Source organism: Lichenostomus cassidix, chromosome 1Aa (assembly GCF_008360975.1).
Source record: "Lichenostomus cassidix isolate B80296 chromosome 1Aa, HeHo_3.0, whole genome shotgun sequence".
Lineage (NCBI taxonomy): Eukaryota > Metazoa > Chordata > Aves > Passeriformes > Meliphagidae > Lichenostomus > Lichenostomus cassidix.
Window position 1 is genome coordinate 13,268,527 of NC_139480.1, and position 20,222 is coordinate 13,288,748.

The 20,222-nt window shown below is 41.6% G+C and overlaps 1 protein-coding gene across 1 annotated transcript in view; it reads left to right on the top strand.

Annotated features, from left to right (window-relative positions):
- The window catches only part of CDHR3 (cadherin related family member 3), a 34,707-nt gene that overhangs the window by 5,685 nt on the left and 8,800 nt on the right, over positions 1-20,222 (top strand). Inside the window, exons 3-14 of the mRNA XM_085079994.1 lie at positions 1,918-2,086; positions 4,439-4,524; positions 6,157-6,251; positions 6,355-6,459; positions 10,002-10,150; positions 11,481-11,670; positions 11,974-12,142; positions 13,592-13,718; positions 13,835-13,933; positions 14,550-14,776; positions 16,418-16,589; positions 18,111-18,355. Of these exons, the coding sequence (XP_084936120.1) occupies positions 1,918-2,086; positions 4,439-4,524; positions 6,157-6,251; positions 6,355-6,459; positions 10,002-10,150; positions 11,481-11,670; positions 11,974-12,142; positions 13,592-13,718; positions 13,835-13,933; positions 14,550-14,776; positions 16,418-16,589; positions 18,111-18,355 (1,833 nt within the window). The remainder of the gene's footprint in view (positions 1-1,917; positions 2,087-4,438; positions 4,525-6,156; positions 6,252-6,354; positions 6,460-10,001; positions 10,151-11,480; positions 11,671-11,973; positions 12,143-13,591; positions 13,719-13,834; positions 13,934-14,549; positions 14,777-16,417; positions 16,590-18,110; positions 18,356-20,222) is intronic.

A 20,222-nucleotide genomic window follows, 5' to 3' on the forward strand; every position in this document is an offset into this window, starting at 1 on the left:
TTCAGGGAGCAGTGAAATTCTCATGTGGAACAAGAAACAGTTTAGGGGTGACTCTAGATCCCATTTCATGAAGCCTGCAGCTGCTTCAAGTGTGTGCAGTTCTGCCTTTATCAGTAAGCTTTGCTCCTACCTGAAGGAAAGGTGAAGAGTGGCTCACAGCCTATGCCAGTGGCAAGCTGTTCCCGAAAAGGTTCAAAACCAACCTAGAAAGACACCATTTATATTCACATTGTCACTTCCAAGGCCTCTATAAAGGAGGGTGGAAGATGTGTATTTAGACACATTTAGTTTGGCTGTAGTTATAGCACCAATGAAAATACTTGGTTGTGAACTGGAGGGATAATCACCAAAGCACGTAATTTCTGCTTAGAACTGGACAGTGAAAAATATTTGATTCATCGCATCTGTTTACTGCATTTAGATCTCCATCAAACACTCATTTTGGACATCAGCCTTTCCACTGGTGTGACAAGATTTTTAGAATGTTTTTTCTGTGTTAGCATCACTTTTATGGGAAACTTGTATCTGTACAGTATAGGAAGAAAGGACACCATCCAGGGTGCAGTTATTTTTTCCTGCAGTATTGTAACAAAAAGATCCATGAGGTTTCAGACAGCAGCTGTTTTGTGTACCAGAAGGCACAAGCATTTGTGCTTCTGTTCACTCTCCTCCAACTGTTTCTGTTAATTGGCTGTATTTTGACTTCTGTCTTCTAACTATGCTGACATCACTTTTGTGTTTGTCCTCTGGCCCACAGCATCTGATCTAAACCCAAGGATTTATTTATTTGTTCTCCTTCTGCATCCTCTTCAGTCTCCTTTATTCTGCAGCATTGTGAATACACTGACATGCTCCTTGTCACACACACTCATGAGCCCCAACTGTTCTCCAGTTCCACAGCACCCTGCTACTGTGTTCAAGCTTCACAGTTTTTTAGCTACACAAAAAACTTAACTGTCACCTTTTCCTTTCTTGTCCGAGAAAGGAAAGGTCTTGTTTTATTATTAACTTCAGCAGTGAAGATTGAGGCATACAACTTTCAGCATCCTCCTGTTGCTCTGGGCTCATCCCAGATCCAGAATGATTGCATTTAATGTTTTTGCATAGAATGTCAACCTTGTGCTTGTACATATTCTGTGTTAAGAGGTAACATGCAGAGCTGGAAGCCTTTGCAATAAAAGCCCCAAAACAAAACAATGCAAATCTTTGCCTTATCAATCTCACAAAACTCAAGGCCTAGGTTATTCTTTTCAATTAGTTCAACATTTTCCCCAAGCAATTCTGGTGCCTCTCTCAGACAATGTACCCATGGAGCTCCCTTTTTCTGTGGTTTTCCTGCAAGTGTTCTCCCAGATACAGGTTATATACAAAGAAGGTTCTGGTACCTGCTAGACTACTATATCGTCTCCTCGTCCACACTCCTTATTTTAAGTAAAAGATCTTCCTCCTCATGCTCCTAACCCACATAAAAATTGAAGCTGCCCTTGTGTCTTGCAAGGCTTCCTCTGAATTCTCAGTCTCATCACACCTTGACTGCTCCCAGAGCTTGGTGGAAAGGCAAACACTTGGCACAGACACATACCTGCAAGATGTAGTCCTGAATTTGAAGACAAAGCATTGCCTGTGAGGCAGGACAGCTCCCTCCAGGCTTTCTCCCCCTCAAACTGCTCCTCACATGAAAGATCTTTGAGTTCCTCCATGAAGCAACAGCATCTTAGTCTCTTTCTTTCTTTTTGTGACTCTGTTTTTGTGAGTCTGTCACATTTTTGCCACTGATGAGAAATGTGCCAACAAGTAAAAGATTATCTAAAAGACTCACTCTTTACTGATAGAAAGTGTCCCTTTGTTTGTATTCACTCTTTAGACTATAACTTTCATCTATTGCATCATGTGCTAATAATAATACTTTATTTCCAGGTTGTTACCACTGGAAACCCTGTCCTAGATTATGAAACGATGCCAAAGAGCTTTGATTTGCAGATTTTTGTTGAAGATGCAACTGGAAGAACTGACCTTAACAGATTGACTATTCGAGTAACAGATAAAAATGAGCAACCTGTATTTCGAGGAAATATGGCAATTCAAAGTAAGATAATGGTAGAATTTGAAAAGAACCATACTTGAAAGATGACATCAGCTTAAAAAAAGAATCATGCAGTGACTGTAGCTAAAGTGGTCTAAGCATTTTTCTTTAGGAAAATAAGGGAGGAACAGGACACTGTTTTTATCAGAGCTTTGTTTTACAAAAAGACTTGATATGCTTCATCTCTGGCAATGCCCTTTTACTTTTCTTGAAATTTTAATTAAAAATTATTTGAACATTTTGAAGCACCTGAAAAATTAAAAGAAAATAAAATAGACCAATAAATACATACGCTCTTTTTTATAAAAAAAACCCCGGAGTTTTCTGGGATTATAAACATTGAGTATGGGTACATATGTCAGTAGTTTGATGAAAACTGGGCTGATTTGGACAAGCAAGATAAATTTAAATAGGTGTTTATTGTATGTGCAAGAATTTCTGTGGGAAAACCATAAAAAACATTGCTTTGCAGATGTTTTATATGTGCATATTACATTTACACCTTCCCATGAGAAATTAAGTAGAAAATCACTCTTAAGAGTGAGACCTCAGAGACTGTGATCTATGGTGGTGCAAATGGAAGGAGGTAGAGAGTTCTGTCTCCTGCATTGGGCATTTAATGCAATCCAAGTTTAATTTTAGACCAGGGGCAAAATGCAATGGGAAGGAATGTGCAGTAGCCTCAGGAACTAGGCTGGAGAGCCTGGACTGCAGCTGTGGCCAGGGCAGGCTCTGAACGCCATGCTGTACCTGATGAGAGTGACGATGCTGTCAATAGAAAGGAGAGGAAACTATGGTCTTACTCTCTGAGAGATCTTATCTTGCTTATTTACTAATGAAGAAGACCTGCAAAAATTGTACCAGGATGCAACAAGGTATAATGATGCATTTATTACGTGTTCACATGCAGACAGAACATTTTAGTTTACTTCATAAAGTATTGAGAGCCTGTTTGAAGACTTGCTGTCCTATCAGCACTCTATGACCAAGCATACTTCAATATTCAATTAAAAAAGATCTGAAAACACTAAACTGTAATCCCTTTGTGGCAGGTATTCAGAGGTGGCTGCTGAGCCCCCTGGTTTAGACTGACCACACTGGAGCAGTGCAGCCTGGAAGCAGCCTGACTTGTGTCTGCTGCACAGGGATGGGTTCAGAGCAGCCTGCTTTTACTTGGCCCTCCTCACTGATGCCTCCTGAGCACATTGACATCCCTGATTCCATACAATACCTAGTTTGCAAAGCAAATTAGCTTCTCCCAGGGAAGAGGCTGTGTCATCTTCTCTCTATAGCTGGTGTCATACATATCATGGGTGCTACTGAAATCTAATAATAATTACATGTGACACTTCAGGGATCGACACAGCATGAAACACACTACGTGGGATCTTGTTACAAATAAATGCACCAGCTTAACTCTCAGCTAGAGCTGCCATAAATTGGTGAGCACAGATGTCTGATCTGTCTAACTGTGTGGCTTTAGTTAACAGTACCAGCCACAATTAGACACTAATTGCGCATTCGGTGTTTATGAAAAAGCATCTCTCTCTCATTAAACTCTATATTCATATTGTTGTCCTCTGGGAACAACTCATTACGCTGCTCTGGGATTCCCACTGCTCTGATGAGAAGCAACAGTCAGTAGGGGTCACAGTGAAAATTAATAGTCCAGAAAGAGCAGGTCCAGCAGACACAAAAGGGCATAAAGCAAATAATGTGATCTAAAGATCTGTTGTCCTGTTAATTGCTCTGCCCAAGGAGAGATAAGCCTGTTGCCAGTATGGGATAGCCCAGCTGTGAGAATTCCTGGCATGGAAAGAAATGCACTTTGCACTGAATTATAACCCTTAGTAAAGCAAACATTTAAATCCAGTCAGACAACTTATTTGTCTCACAGGTGTAAAGGAAAAGCAGAAATGGAGATGAAAGGCTCTGAGCTTTCCTGGCAGGGCACAGGATGTGGACTGGAAGGGGATGGTGATGAGGACCTAGCACAGGACTGTGTTCTCCCCATCTGCACAGTAAAAAGCCCCACAGATGTAGCCCAAATGCATAACTGTACTCCATAACCTGTGAACAGCTCAAGAGAGGCCATATGGAAAGATCAGTCTTTCCCTTGAAGGCACAATTCACATTGCAAATCACAGTGATGGTTGCCTATTTACAGATATGTAATTGGTTTCTTTTTATCTTTTGAGTATTTGTGATCTTTATGATGATTTTGGAATTACACTTGTGAAGTGAGAAGATGCAGCAGGCGGTAATATGTCCTGGCTGCTTCAGTGCATCAGTTTCTTTGCTGCTGTGTCCTTTACTTTTGCCCAGATAACACTGAGTACATTTATATCCATGCAGCTGTGACAATCTATGTGTTGGAAGGGATACCTCCAGGACGCATTTACCAAGTTGATGCAGCTGATCCTGAAAATGCAAAACTCAAAGTAAGATTACCATCACCTTTCAATAACTTCCTTCCTTATCAGGAACACAGGAAAAGGTTTAGTCTGGAAAAAAAGAAGCATTTTGAATAGAAAACTAAGAAAACCCAGCCTTAATGTTTGGACATAAATTATATTTTAAGTTCTCAGCCTTACAAAATTAAGGGATATTGAAGGCAGAATTTGATATAATTAATCGGAGAGGCAGTTGAAATTGTGAACTTAAAATTTTAAAAAAGGCTTGCAAAATGCTTCTTGTAGATGGGTGTGACTAAAAGTAAATAAAACTTTTTACCCTCTGTATCACAAATCTTTTAAATGACACAGTGAGGAAATTACTTACAAGGCAACCGAATCTCTGGTTTTGACAATCCCAGGACAAATGGTCACCTTCTGTTACCTAAACATGTTGGCTGATCAGAAAATACTCTGGGTGTCCAGAAGAACTTGTGGAAAGTGATTAGTTGATAGTCGGGGAAAAGCAACTGCACTTACCTAAGAATTGTGTTGTATCTTTGCTTTATTGACTTTGGCTTTATAAAATGCAGCACATTCAGGAACTGAAGATGCTACTTCAATGTTTAGTGTTGTTCAAGAAAGCAATTAGCTGGAAGTCTGTCCTCACTCTTTGCCCTGTCAAACCGAGCTGGTGAAGAGGAAAGCAGAGCTGTAGGGGTTTAGCTCTGCTTTGTGTTCAAGAGCAATGGCAGTGAGTTCCACATGCCTTCTAACCCCTGACACATCTGAGGCGTAAGAAGCTGCAAATAAAGAAATGCTGTTACATCCTTGGGCAGATCTGCTCAGTGGCTTTTGCAGGTTATTTGCATGGTGCATGACCCTCTGTTGTTGCATACTTCAGACTTTATGGGTATTATTAACACCTGCACTGGTAAAGGAAATGTCCTTGAGGGCTTATTGGTGCTGCCTTGGTATGTGAAAGATAGAGGGGAGGACAGGGTGGGTGTGTAGTAACTACCTCATGGCCACAGGGAGCACAGTGCTGCATTTCTCACTACTGTGTGCAGTGTTGGGGTGCTCTGCTCACTGCCACACCTTTGGCTGGTGTGGAGACCATTTGTGTTGTGCAACGTACAAAGTGGCTGCTTCTGTGTCCCACCTCTTTCAGCACTGAGCTGTTGTGAGCACCCTTCAGCCTTACACCCTCATGTACTCTGTGAAGGTCCACTCTCCCCTCATTTCCCTCTTCCATCATCTGGACTTCCAAACTTCATTGCCTCCTCCACAGCTCTTATGTTCCCCAAATCCAGCCTTGCCCCTTCTCTCACTTCTCCTTTGTGCATGCAGGGCTCTGCCACCACTAAGCTGATTTTTGCTTGCAGTGGTGTGGCCCTGCTGGCTGCCCTTTCTGTGAAATTCTCATTGGACACCTGGAGTCCATGGAGGTAGAGAACAGGGTGGGCTCTGATGTAGCTTGATGCCTGTGACTCTCCACGGGCTGTAAGCAAAGCACTCACAACCAAGGTGTGGTGATCAGGCCCTGAACTGGCATCTTTGTGTCAGTGTTTCAATACACAGTCAGGGCAAATCCTTCTCTGTCAATCAGCCTGTTCTACAAGGCAAGGAATTAATGGAGAGATGTTTAAAAAAACTAATTCCCTGCTCTCTTCATTTCAGTATTCACTGCTTCCTGCAACAGTGCCATTCTTGATCGCGGAAAGTGGAACTATTTTTTCCACAAAAGAATTTGATTATGAGAAAGATCCACATTGGTAGGAATGTATTTTATTTCCATGGCCTATTAGCTTGTAGTAACCAGAGAAATGTTTTCTGACATTTGCAGAATGATTCTTTTCTATTTTTCTTATTTAACAGTTACTTTTTAAATATAACAGTGACAGATCCAAACGGACTCAACTCAACTAAAACAGTGAATGTAAATATAATTAACATCGATGACGAAAGCCCTTACTTTATCACGTGAGTAAAATTTTTCTATTGCATTCAAAATGTAGATGTTTTCTCAGGTTTACTGCTTTGGCACCAATGGGAGGGTTTAACATAAGGGCAAATAATGTTGACAATAAAACAGTACTGAAAAAGGTATTTTAATTTTGCTGTGATTTCTGTTCTTATACTGGAAAGCTTTGTCCTAATGTCCCTCACTTATTCTTATTTGTATTCCTAATAGTTTAAACTTTTCCGGGCTCTGCCTTCATGCTAAGGACAGCCAAATAAGCTTGTTTTACTTGTTAGCATTGAGAGAGGTTAAAACTATGCAAAGATCTGTGGACAAGTTCAGACAAGGAGATTAATTTCATCCTGTGTGAATACAATCATACGGAGTTAGCTCCTTATGCAGGTGTGCATTTCACCATAATGGTATTTATTCATGCAGAAATGTCTAGACATAAAAAGGTCTTCCTTTTGATCAGTCTTCCTCTTCCCAGACACACTTGTAAACAATCCCAGTTGAAACAGTGTTGTCTCTTACTGTGTCATAAGCAGGAAATTTTGTCATAACGCACAAGTCAAAAATAGCTTTTGAAGACTAATGGAGCAAGGATATATGAAAAATTTGAAAAAATGGGAACAAATATGCATGTCCTATGAGCAGGCGGTTTTGCAACTGAAAACACGATGGATGGTTGTTTCTGAAGCAGGAGCTTGAAAATGACTACAGTTGATCTGACTCTGTTGATTTATCTTTGTCACTTGCATGAGACACTGATGGGATTCAAGGCACTGTCATGATGTCTCCTGGTTGTGAGACTCTACAAGGTCCCTGCTGAGAATATTTATGATGGCTGCTCTCCTGCCATCTATGCAAAGGTGAAGACAGGGTAGCCTCTAGGGCCATGCCAAGAGGTTCCAGCCACTTGTTTGGAACAATCTTCTGGGTGTTTTCTGGAGTCAGAGCAATGCATGGCTCCAGAGCCAAGGCCAAGGATCTGGACTTTGATGGATAAAGGGGTGAAGAATCTGAAGAAACAAAAGAATTAAATGTTAGAAATAGGCATGGATTTTTGTTGTTGTTTTTACTACCTATTTAATACTTTAACCTCACGTCTGCAATAAACAATAAGGTTAACAGATCATTCCATGTCACTGTACTTCTGCAAGCAGTAGGAGTTCTCTTCCAGTGCCAACATCTGCACATTGTGTTCTAGACTGATTATTCCCTCCTAATGCTGCAATTTCTGTGTATTTATCCTTGTGTCTGGAATACTAAAAGAGCTCTTTTAAATATTTATCTACTTGTTTGAATTAGTGAAAGCTGCAGTGACTTGAGAATATATAACACCTAAGTTCTGAGACTCAGCCTTCATATGGCTCAGACACAGTCTGGTATTTGTTTGAATCTTCTCCCTTTTAGATTGACACTACAGACCAAAAAGAGCAGCTCTGTTTATAAAGAATTTTAGATTAAATGGCACTTCATGATCTATCCTTAATATGCACATGTATGGCCTGTCCCCTTCTACAATGTGAGCTGCATGCTGGGGCTAAATGCTTCCTGACACTGTAATAATTAGTGCTGGGATGGGAGCTGGGGAAACTTGATGAGTTAGCAAACCTCCTTTATTTAACCCTCATCATAGCTGTCAAGAACAGAGTTTCAAAGGGTCTTTTTAATTGTTCCCACAGTATATGCAAACACATCTGGTTTTGGTGTTCACAACTCTACATTGGCATTCAGCCTTTTGAAATTCTGGCTGTTAAAATCAATGGAAAACTTGTGGAGTCAGGAAAACAAAGAGGAAGACAAGAAAACAAACATATGCTTCCTTTGCAATTACATTGCAGTGACTAAAAGGTCTGTTTGAACCATCCTGTAAAAAGCCACTGGCAGGTGGCAGACAGATGGACAACAGGACACATCCCAGACGTAGCTGTGTAGGAAGTGGCCCCCAACTCCTCCCCAGCTGTACTGGTGCTTGGTGCTATGGGGATGTGCTCAGTAATGTCCCACTTCTTCCCAAAAGATCCAGTGGGGGATGGGATAACAACCAGTGCAAGGTTCAGAAGGGTTGGCAAGGCTGTGAGCGTGGAGCTCTGGTGAGTTTGCTGGTCACAGAGAGGTTGGAGTTGGGGTTCCAGTGGGCCTGGCGAGTTTCCTACTTCGGGCCAAAAGCAGTTAGAGCTGTGGGAGTGAGGGAGATCTGTTTCTGCATGACTATGGAAACAAGAGGAGAACAAGGTAGGAAGAGATACAATGCCAAGATTGAGATACAAATTTCATAAATACCCTGGCATGACAGTCTTCATAAACCCCTTGTTTTCTTCTGGCTGTAAGTTAGGTATTTTACTGGGAAAATGTGATTTCTCTCCTGTATGCTTGCCTCTTTTCATATGAACTGACAGAACAGTTGAAGATAGTGTGTTTTCTTAACCATTTTAAAAATCGCAAGTGGAGACCTGGAGGCATGGAATCTTCTGTTCTGTCTCTGCAATTCTCTGCTCCAATTGCTAAGTGCCCCATGATGTATATTTTCAGAGAACAATGAAGGATTCATGTTTTCCTGTGCTGGGAACTACAGACCAGTCACTTACATGAGTGGCAGCATAGGATGTTTAAAAAGTGCAAAAGGAATTTAGTCTTGAAACACACTTCTAATGCTTTTTTGAACTCTTGAGCACCTTCAACTCTGTTTGAGTTCTAGAATCAGGAGATGGTTGTGCGTGACTCAGTAATATAAATCAGCCTTATGAAATTCCTTGCAGGATTTTTGTGTCCTGGTCCATGCCTATTTTTGCATATGGTTCAAGCACTGTAATTGTCCACCTGAGCACCCATGTGAACATCAAACTGCAACCACTTTAAGCAATCCTGCACAATTGCCTGCCAGGCCATATCTGACCTATAAAATTCAATTCATGGGAAATCTGGGAGCACTGGCATGCCAAACAGCAGCAGTAGAGAGCCATTTTCCCAATGTAAAATGCATCAGACAGACAGACAGCTTCTGCTGGGAGTTTGAGGCACGTGCATCTGTTTGATACCCAGAAGAGTGCTCCTTCCTGCCTTTGCCTACTGCAGGGAAAACTTAACTTGTCTGTTATACTGTTGCCCCCCAGTAGGTTCCAGCATTCATTCCAAAAGATGATTAACTACATTACTTATTGTATTTTTGCCTTTCTCTTGTAAAATAAAGGAATTAAAGCAAATGGCTTTACGAGCTGGTGGCTCTGTAGGGAGATGAATGGCATGACTTAATAGCCCCTTACCTCTTCAACTTCCATGATTCTGTGAAAGTCAAGTTGCTTTTACTGTGGAAAAGTTACAGGGGAAGAGCACTTACTTGTGTGGCTGTGTTATGCTTTATGAACACATGCCAGTTCAGCTACTGCTAAACGTCCAGCTGGCAGAACCAGTGACTAGGATATATATCCAGACATGCAAATAGCCATCTTTGAGCCCAGCATGGCCATGGCTCTGCTGCTACAATTGGCTGCTCAGCTAAGTCTGTAATCAGCTGCCCTTGCAAATACGACACGTTTTGCTGAATTTTATCTTGTAGAAAACAAAGAATCTACAGGATTCCAGAGGAGCAAAGCCTGGGCACCACTGTTGCCAATATAATAGCTAAAGATCCTGATGATGAAGACTCTTCCAGCAGACTTTTCTACAGCATCCAGTCATCTGACAGATATTTCTCCATAGATCCAGGTAAGACTAACAAAAATGTGACTTCTGACATCTTAAAACAAACCCAAAAACCAAACAAACCAAAAACCCCCACTGTCTACATCAGAGGAGTTATTTTTGCCTTAGTTTTAAATTGACTTTATTTTGTGGCTCCCTGTAGCAATGAGGAATGCTTAGTCCCTTATTAGGGTCAAATTCTTTGGTCAGCTGACTAAGATTCAGTAAGATATGTCAAAGAAAGTAGACCAAAGGTGACTTCTTGGCAAATATTGACTTGTGGCTGGAGGGTGATGGTTCCTTGGGTGGAAGTAAGATTACTGACTTCTTTTTAATCTTTGAGGACTGCAGGTGGTTAGACCTTAATGTCCTTTCTCCCATCTGAAATCCTCCTTAGCATTGAGGTGCACAGCAAATCTATATCTCAGGTTCATTGCTTCATTCATGACCATCTTCAGGCAAGGCCATCCTAAAGAGTCATCTTTCTCATGGTGATCCTATCTTCTTCTTGCTCTCTGGGCTCTGTACTTCTGTACCCCAGAGGCTTTTGCTTCAGGGTTGGCATTCAGTGACTGCTTTTCTCCTTGTGTGCTGTTGCTTTAGAACTGCTTATCACAGTTGTAAGGAGTGCCACGTAACACAGTGCTGTGGGGGATCAGCATGATCCTTAAATGCTCTGGATTCCCTATGCCCTTTGGCCATGTATTGCCACCCTCCTCCTCAATTACACTCCAAAAGGCAGAGGATATATGCACTGTTATTTTACCTCCTTTGTGTTCTGGGAATAGTACTTCTACTGTGCCATAAAAATCTTTGAACAAAGGCTAAGGGAAGTGGAAAAAAAAGTATTAAGTTAGTGGCTGACCAGAGCACTTGGCACAGTCTGTCACAGCTAAGAGCAGCTCTGTTGATGTGTGAGTAGATTTGGAGGTGCTGAAGGATGCTTGAGTGATAACAGTGGAAAGTGAAATTATCTTACTGGCTAGGGAGCAAGAACAGCACAGGCATTAGCAGCTCATTGTCCTTGATTCTTTGTGAATACACTCAACTCTGGCTCACCCGAGAAGCTTGAGAGTAAAAGAAACATAACTGCTTTACAAACCCTCTGTTGAGCCTCCTAAGGCAAATTTTTGAGCAGTGGTATCTAGCCATTAATCTTACCCAGAACGTTCAGAGACATTTTGTATTGCTTCAAAAAAACCCCCAAACTAATCCAGGCAGGATTTACTCAGAACAGAAGGCTTTTTATTCTGCTCCCTGTCTGTTGAGCTGCCCTGTCCTTTGGCACATACACCATGACCGTTTGTTGCTTCCCTCCTTGGTGAATGTGTGACTTCTGGCTGCTCTTTGACAGCGACTGGAGTGCTTCAGGTGACCAGGAGAATTGACCGGGATGCTCTTCCACTGCGGCTCCATCCCAACATCTCACTGATAGTCCGGGTGGAGGACAGCCCCAGCAGAGGCCATGCCAGTGAAATGGAGATCACAATCATTATTGATGATATCAATGACAACCCACCCGAGTGCAATCCTTCTGCCTTCAGGTATGGAGTCTCTTCCTTGCCTTGGCACTGCCTTGCTGCCCCAGGCCAGTGTGCAGTCTAGGGTACATCCCCAGACCTACAGCTGGAGGCTCAAATGGACATTTATTGTCAGCCTGCCCATTGTACAGGGCTGTTGTCCTTCACAACATATGGGTCACTTTCTGCATTGCTTCTTCCATTGTTGCATATTTAGATCTAAGATTTAACTTAGGAAATAAATTAATGTTTTGGCATGTGATATACTAAGAGTTCAAAAGGAGAAATATAAGTTTCTCTGACAGGAAATGTGTTTATTTTAAACAGGAAAGAAGTAAATGAAAATGCAACTCCCGGGACAGTTCTTGTTGATCTTAGAACTTACTGTGAAGATATTGATGTTGATCCATCCAACAATCAATTTAGTTTCACTGGATTATCTGGTTTTGGAAGCAATAACTTTGCTCTGCAGTCCACTGTGTCTGGAAGACTTGTGGTCAGTCATTTGTGGCTTTATGTTAGATTATCCCATTACAGAAGTCAACTTATGAAATATTATAAGGTTTTTTTAATTCATTGTACAGGAAAAAGAATTACTGTAATCCATTTCACAGTAGATATGATATGGAAAATGACTGTTTTGACTGGATGTGAACTATATACCCCTTGGTAGGATGCTTTCTAAGGATTCTACAGAATTTAGTGAACAGAGACTGTTTTCTCCAGTTTTAAATAAATGTGCTAGATATGATTGAAAAAAATATTCTTTTTTGGGAGTGTGAAGCATCAACTTTGATATGGATAAACAGAGAAATTTTATGCCATTTCATACCCATTTACTCACGACAGACTGTGGAAGATCCTTGCTATTCAGCATGAAGAATTTAAATACTCGAGAAATCTCACACTCAGTAACTCAGCAATTGGTCAGATTTGTAAAACCACTTTGAGTGGCAAATTTTCACAAAAGTGTGGTGGGATTTGCACTTCTGTGATTTTGCATGTCAAAGTATGGATTTCTTATGCTGATAGCTGCTGGCAAAATTGCGTTTGCCAGAACCCCACTAGTTCCTGGACACGTGCAATGGTTGTTGTTTTGTTGCTTTAAAAAGGACTGTGGGCAACTACAGAAAAAGGAAAATAACAAAAAATAGGCATTCTGTCTAAAAGACAGGAGTGCTACAGGGGCAGTAAAATGATTTTGTATGGCTCATTTTAATTTTGGATCTGAGATTTCCTTGTCAATGAGCACTGCCCTTAGCTTCTTCATCTGCCAACATAACAAGCATTTTCCTCACTGCACAGGATATGATTGATCACTGCCTTTGATCACTGTGTATGTACAACGTAACAGACTATATGAAGTGACCTGTTTCTCCTGGAATTTCCCTGCAGAGACAACAAGCAGTGGATGCCTGTGTGTTAGTCCTGCTGCCCCAAAGTTTAAAAGGCTTCTACAGCAAGACAGAGAGCTCAGGACACTAGGATTTAAATCTGTGAGAGCCACCATTTAGCAATAACTTGGTTTCTGGACAAACACTCGTGGCTGGACCTTATACCTTTAGTTAATGTCTGCAGGCATGAGCTCAAGGAGTAACTATTGCTGTTTAGCAATCCCAGATCCTTGTTGAGCCAGCACAGGACAGGGTAAATAGCCAGCCCATTACACATGCTTTGAATTGACTAGGTAAAAGGTCAAGACCTTATGATCCAAATGATGAAACTTGCTGCTCTTCAAGGGAAGAAATTCTGTTTGCAGAAGTGTGAGCATGTAGGAAAAGCTTGAAATTCAATCCTGGAATTGCCAATGTTATTCCTATAGAACAATTCTATATATCCAAGGGGCAAATCACACTCACAGAATGCTGAAAATAGTAATTGTCATCATGTGTACTGTGACTTCATGTATGCAGGTATAAATATGATTGTGTTCCTTTCTGTTTAGATGACTGGAACTATTAATTTAGAAAACCCAGCTAATCCAGGAGCTGAAGTTTATACTTTTACTGTCGGGGTGCAAGATATTGCCCATCCTAACTACTCAAGCAAGTATCCCTTTTACATTTCTTTTGGTAGTTTTCTGTGCTGTAACAGCATGGAGAGAGGAATACCATATGTATTTTGAATATATGCATGAGAAAATTTCACAGCTATACTTAACTATGATTTAATCTTGTTATATTTCCAGATATCATCTACATTTACATCAGGATAAAGCCAGTGAATGAATTTTTTCCAGCTTTCGGAAATTCATCTTATGCATTTAGTGTTTCAGAAGTTACTAAAGGTACAGTAAGTAGCACCTGAATGATAGAAATAATGTTGCCATGTTGTTAAGTGCCTTTTTCTCTAAATGATTTTTCATGTATGTAAATGAGGCAAATGGCTCAAAGTTCCAGTTCAGCTAGGGTCTCACTATACAACCACCTACTACCCTTAAATAGACTAAACTGGCAAAAACTCCAATTGTACAGATGGAGGCTGAGACACAGACAAATTCAGCAATTGCACAAGAAATCTGTGACAGTGCCAGGAACTGAACTCAGATGTCTTGTTTTAGACCGTCTTTCTGCTCTTGCTAAATTAGCCTTTTGGAGGGACTGTGGTGGTGCACAGAAACCTTTATAGACTGACACAGATGAGTGAGGACTCCCTTGGCCCAGCCATGGTGCATTTCTGCGGAGGTTCTCCACAGACTCTTGTGTTTTGGTATTTACTGCTAGCAGCCCATGCACAGGGGAGCCACAGCACACCACAGTGAAATAGTGCTTCTCACACCGTTGCTTTAGTTTTCTTTCTAAACCAAATCTTTAGTTCAGTTTCATCAAGTTTTTGTTGAAACAAGTACCCTGTACCTTCTGTGTCTTTCAATGTTAATGAAATATGGATTTTCTGTCTCTCAGTTGGATCCAGCATTGGAAGAGTGCATGCCACAGACAAGGACTTGCCACCCACTGCCATCACTTACTCCATTGTAGCTGGAGCAGGCTCCAGGGATTACACAAATATCTTCTGGATTAGCCCTTCCAAAGGAGATGTGAGAATTTTAGCTAGATTAGACTATGAAACAACTCAGAAACATATTTTCACGGTACAGGCCTCAGACCAAGAGAAGTCTACAACAGCATCAGTGAGTAAATCTACTCTCCTTCTTACGCTTCAGCTACATCTTTCTCTCTTCTTGGCAAGAACAGGAAGACATTGGGCAAAGCACTTTGGTCTGTAAAAGGCAAGTCCAACCCTACACAGTCATATATTACTCAGATGAAAGATGTGTTGTTCAGTCAGTGCTGGCTTATTTCTTACCAAGAAAGATAAAACAATATTTTAATAATTTTAATTGTGGTTTTTGCTTCTCAGAATGTTTTTCTATTTTGCCTGGGCAGTGAAATTATTTTCTATGTTCTAGACAATTTAAGTTATTCTTTATGGCTACAGAGGTACTAGAAAAAAGAAAAAAGACAGGGTCTCGAGGCCAGGTATCACAATCTAATTGTAGCCATTCTTAGTGACAAATCCTTTTTGAAACCTGTGTAGTGTCCCTTGGTCCTCAGACATACTTCTGATTTTGTCTGTGATTTTTTTTTATTGCAAAGTGTCCAAAGCAATGTAACAACTGTGTTGCAGCTCATCAGAGTTGTGTTTTCATGGAATGGTACAGAGAGGATGTGGATGGGAGGAGGGCTTGGACAGCCTCTTGGGTTAATGCCAGAGGGCCAGCCCAGTACAGCTGTGTCCACTTGGCCTGTTGGAGTTGTGCCTTGCCCATGATCTATTTATTTCCCTGATGGTGCTATCTGGCAGGAGCCAAGACCATGCCAGCTACCATGATAACCATTAACAGCAGGGTTTTGCTCAGGTTTGCTGCCCAGACCTATCTTATTCAGAAGAAAAAGTATGGATTGTATATCCACAAGGGTATTCCATAGTCCCTTCTTTCAAAGAATCCCAGTGCCCTTCACTCCCTTTTACTTCTTTTTGCATTTTCTCCCTCATGACTGCTTTGCATTTGATTTTTGCACATCTCTTGGGGGTGACACAGGTGCTGGGCTTGCTTTTTATTCCAGCCAAGCACCACCCATAGAGTTGCTAGCTAGGAGGCATTTGATCTCTTTATCATCTATAGTGTTTCAAGGTGATGATTAATGACAATTTAGCATCAGAAGCTTATCTGTTGCCTGACTGACAGACATTAGAGGGTAAAGAGTAGCCTTTTTCTCTCAGCCAGCTAGTCCCAGATGACATAAAACACATCTTGTGTTACTCAGGGTGCTCCCAGCCAGGCAGGAGGCCATTACCTGCATTTCTCTCTCACTGGGAACAGTCTATAAACACTCTTCCTTTCATGGATCATGCTCTGAATGGTTATTGAATATGCAAAGAAGCTTAACTAATGATTGTAAAATGAATCGAGAGTTTTGGGAGGGAGTTTAATGATTATGTGGTACTATTATTATTTCTAATTTTAACTGTAACACAATTCAGGTTATTTAAACAGTCAGACATATCAGCTTGAAAACCCCTCAGTTTTGGAAGACGGCTGAGGTTAAGGAACCTGTTCCCAAAAGAGTGCTGATCACAAGAAGATTTGAAGGACAAATGATCATGGACATTTTCTGGCAGGAACCAGCTTTGAAGGGGACTTCAGTGCTCTTCAACAGTTGTTGATCAAAAGAACAAAATGGCCAAAGCCAAACAGTTGCTGAAGTTAATAACATTCTGGCTCAGCACACTGAAGCAACTTCAGCTTGCAATTTCTCTTTTCTTCTAGGTAACTGTGAATGTTTTGGAAGTAAATGACGAAGAACCAGTTTGTTCACCCAATTTCTACTCGCTTCAAATCCCAGTCAGCTTAGCTGTTGGGACCAATATTAATGGCTTCAGGATTGAATGTAAAGATCGTGATTCTGATCCCAGGTCTTTCCGTTACTTCATTAATGAAGGTACTGTGTCACAGTGTGAGCGCTGGGAACAGTGAAAAAAATAGTGAATGCTGTTGGTTCACTTACGTTTATTAAAAAAACCCTAATATAATTTGTGTGCTACTTTTTATGGTGAGCTAGCTGTGATCCACAAGTGTTGCTGCTGTCTCCAAAGCTGGGTGCTGGTGCTACTGGTGATAGCAGCTAGAACCACTCCCTTTCAAGGCAGGATTGACTGTCACATTAATTAATAGGCTATTAATTACACAGTTGACAAGAATTTCAGAAGAATGAGCTGGATTGGTGTGCAGTGTTGTATTTCCATTCCAATGACAGCTGAGTAAATCTTGAGAAAAGATGGAAAATTCTGTTACACTGCATATCTCACCTCTCAATGCTGGTGCACTGCTTAAAACAGCTGCTTGAACCTGCATGTCATAGGTCCATGCTGCATGCAATAAACCCTCCTTTTAAGAACCATTGTTTGGATCTTGTGATCAGCTGCATCCACTTGGAGAACTGCAGTGGTATGGGATGACACTTGGCCTCACTAAAATGGGAATGCACTCTCTTGGGGCAATTCCTTTTTTTGTTGCTGAGGTGACCACTGTGAAGGAGGGAGCACATTGTTTAGGTGCCAGTAAAATGCTGTGCCAAAGGAGAGAATCTCTGTCCTACTGCAGCCCCTTGATGCCACAGAAGGAGTTCTGCAAACATGGTATTGACACATGAATCCGTACCATGGTTGTGTTAGTAAATCAGTGTCTCACCACAGGCTTAGTCCTGGTGGTACAGACCTGAGCTGCACCAGGCATTGGCCTCTGAGCCACAGAGCAGCTCATGGCCCTTTTTGTGCTGTAAAATAGGCATGGCCTTCAAGATCATGTCAACTCTTGATCTCTGTGGGGCAACAAGAGCAAAACCAATGCACATTTGGTGCCTTTTCAAGGCTTTGATCCCCTGTATGTGTGCTCTGTCCAGACCCTCACAGCTGAGGCTGGTTTACCAGCAGCCCAGGCCACGAGCAGCTCTCCAGCTACAATGGACAGAAAGCAAGGGGTGGGGAGCTAGCATTTCCCAACTCTCCTCCCTGCCCCGTGGTGCTGACAAAGCTCTGGAGGCAATAAATGTCACTGAGTCATTAACTCTCTTCTGGGGGACCTCTTTGAAGGTCACTGCATCTGGGCAGAGGGAGAAGCCACGGAAGGAGACTGGATTGACACTCCAGGGACACTCTAGGTCCTCAACCCAGTGGGTGTTGTTGGGTGCTCCCCAGGCTGTAAGGACAGGTCATTCAGGTGACCTCTTGTGTGCCCTATGCTCTGAAGTGTTTCCACATCCTCCTCTCAGCTATGTCCCCACAGAGGGTCTTATTCTATATTGTAATGCTTTTATGGGTGTATTGTTTTACATGGTACAAGCAAGGTCAAGTAGACCTTCTTGCTATTGATAGTTCAGCACACCTCACCGCTTGTTCCACACATCTACTTTAATGGGAGATTAAAGCAAATTTTTTGGCATATTGTTGTTATCTTTTTGCAGGCAATGAGAACAGCCATTTCATCTTTTCACCAAGTGCTGGCTCCAACACATCTCGGCTGATTCTTGCATCAAGGTTTGATTATGAGAGTGGAGTTGATACAAATTGGATTTACAGTCTGCGCATCTACATAACAGACGACAATTTACTGTCTGCCAGGGACAAAAGCACACATTTAATTAAAACTGGAACGGTGACTTTAAACATCAGAGTTATCCCAAACCCAACTACTGCCACTACCACTACGGTAAGTTCACTTAAACTTATGTTCAGTTCTGCATTTCTTTTATGGACTAATCTCCACAGGAGTGAAGAAAAGAGAATAGATGTATGCGAAAGGAAAGAAAAACCTAGAGTGCATCTCATCCTGGTAAGTTCTGAGCCCTGCGCTCTTATGATGAAGCCAGAGGTGGTTGATGTGCTTGGTGTCATGGAGGATTAGTCCCAGGTAGAGTCATAACATGTGTTTTGTATTTCAGTTTCTAAAACAAAAAGGGCAGGAAGCCAAAGGACTGGGCATGCTGCCATTACCATGCAACTGGAAAGTTAAAGATTTTGGCAGCTTTATTAATAAGGAAAGAGCAGGGATTAACCTTTGCCTGGAACCTTAAAATTACCTCATGCATTTTGCACGGCCTCTTTTTTTATTCATAGCTGTTCACTCCCCCAGCTGCCTTGCACTTCTGTGTGCTTCTTTAGCATTGGAACACATTAATCTGTGGCTACCAGAGATGAAACAGACAACAACGACAAGAAATCCTCCTCACTTGGAAGGGTCTTTTTTCCATCCCTGCGGTCACTGTCATGTAAAACTTGGAGCAGCCTGTCAGGAACTGAAGCAGTTGTGCACAGCCTCAAAGCATTGTTGGAGGTTTCAGAAGGTTTCAGACAGCAAATCTAGAGGGGTGGGATGGGTCTTTCCTGAGCTCCCTGCCCATATGATGGTCCATAGCTGAGCTGGGAAGCCTGCACAGCTTTTGGCAGCCCAGGTGGGATCCTACCTTGCACAGCCTGTGGAGCTGTGGGCCTGTGTCCAAGCAATACAGTCCACTCCTCTGCACAGCCAGCCCTCATGAGCTCTGGCTTACCGGTTTAATTTCAGAGTTGATTTCCATCAGGCTGGTACAGGATGTGAGGAGAGCTTCCTTTTGTCTTGCCTGTAGATGTGACACAGCCTGAGGGTACCAACCACTCTGTTCCTATCCTTGTACCAGTCACTCCTTCATGCCTTGCTGCACCATCTTCCATCATCCAGAGTCCATCCATTCCCTGCCTGCCTGCAGATGGCATTACCCTTTTGTCTCTTGTACGCAGGAGTGAAAATATGAGTATCCAAGTGAAGTGGTAAAAGAGCTCTTCACCATAAAATGGTCTGGATCTTCTAGATGCTACTGGTAACTGAGCCAGAATCAAAGGATCCTGTGAACAGCACTTATAAGTCTGGTTGCTTTTCTATGAAAATGCTTAAATCCAAATTTCCAGACTGATTAATAACCCTGTTATTATCTAATGCTCTGTTGGGAAGGAATAAATTATTTTTTTACTGCCTTCTACTCCCCCTACTTGATGGGGAAATGAAATGTTAAGCTGAATAAACTTATTCTGTATTTCTTTCCTGTGCTTTACCACAAATACAAACAGTCTCAACCACATACCACAGCATTAAATCTGTCTCCCCAGAGATATCAGCCTTCCACTTTCAGGCTATTTTCCAGAAGAACACTTCAATTACAGCAAGTTCTCCCATCACTACTCCTTACATGTGTTCAGTGCAGCAACTTGATGAGTCAGACACTGGAAAGCTGGTAGTGTAGAAAAGAAGCCCCATCACAAAAAATCACTTGTGACTTCAGTCAGAGTGAGGATAAAGTGGTGGTGGTGATATGGAGCTTATTTGAGAGTTTCTCTAAGGATTGGATGTATCTCTTTTTGACTAGACTAAATGGGTTATTTTAAAATTATTCTTAAACTATAAAGAAATAGATACCCTGGTAAATTTCATACTAAATGTGATTACACATCTTACAGAAAAGTAAATAAAAACTTCAGTTGATGATTGAAAGTAATAGTACTGCACTAGGTAATGGACTAGGTAGAGCAATGAATAATTTCTG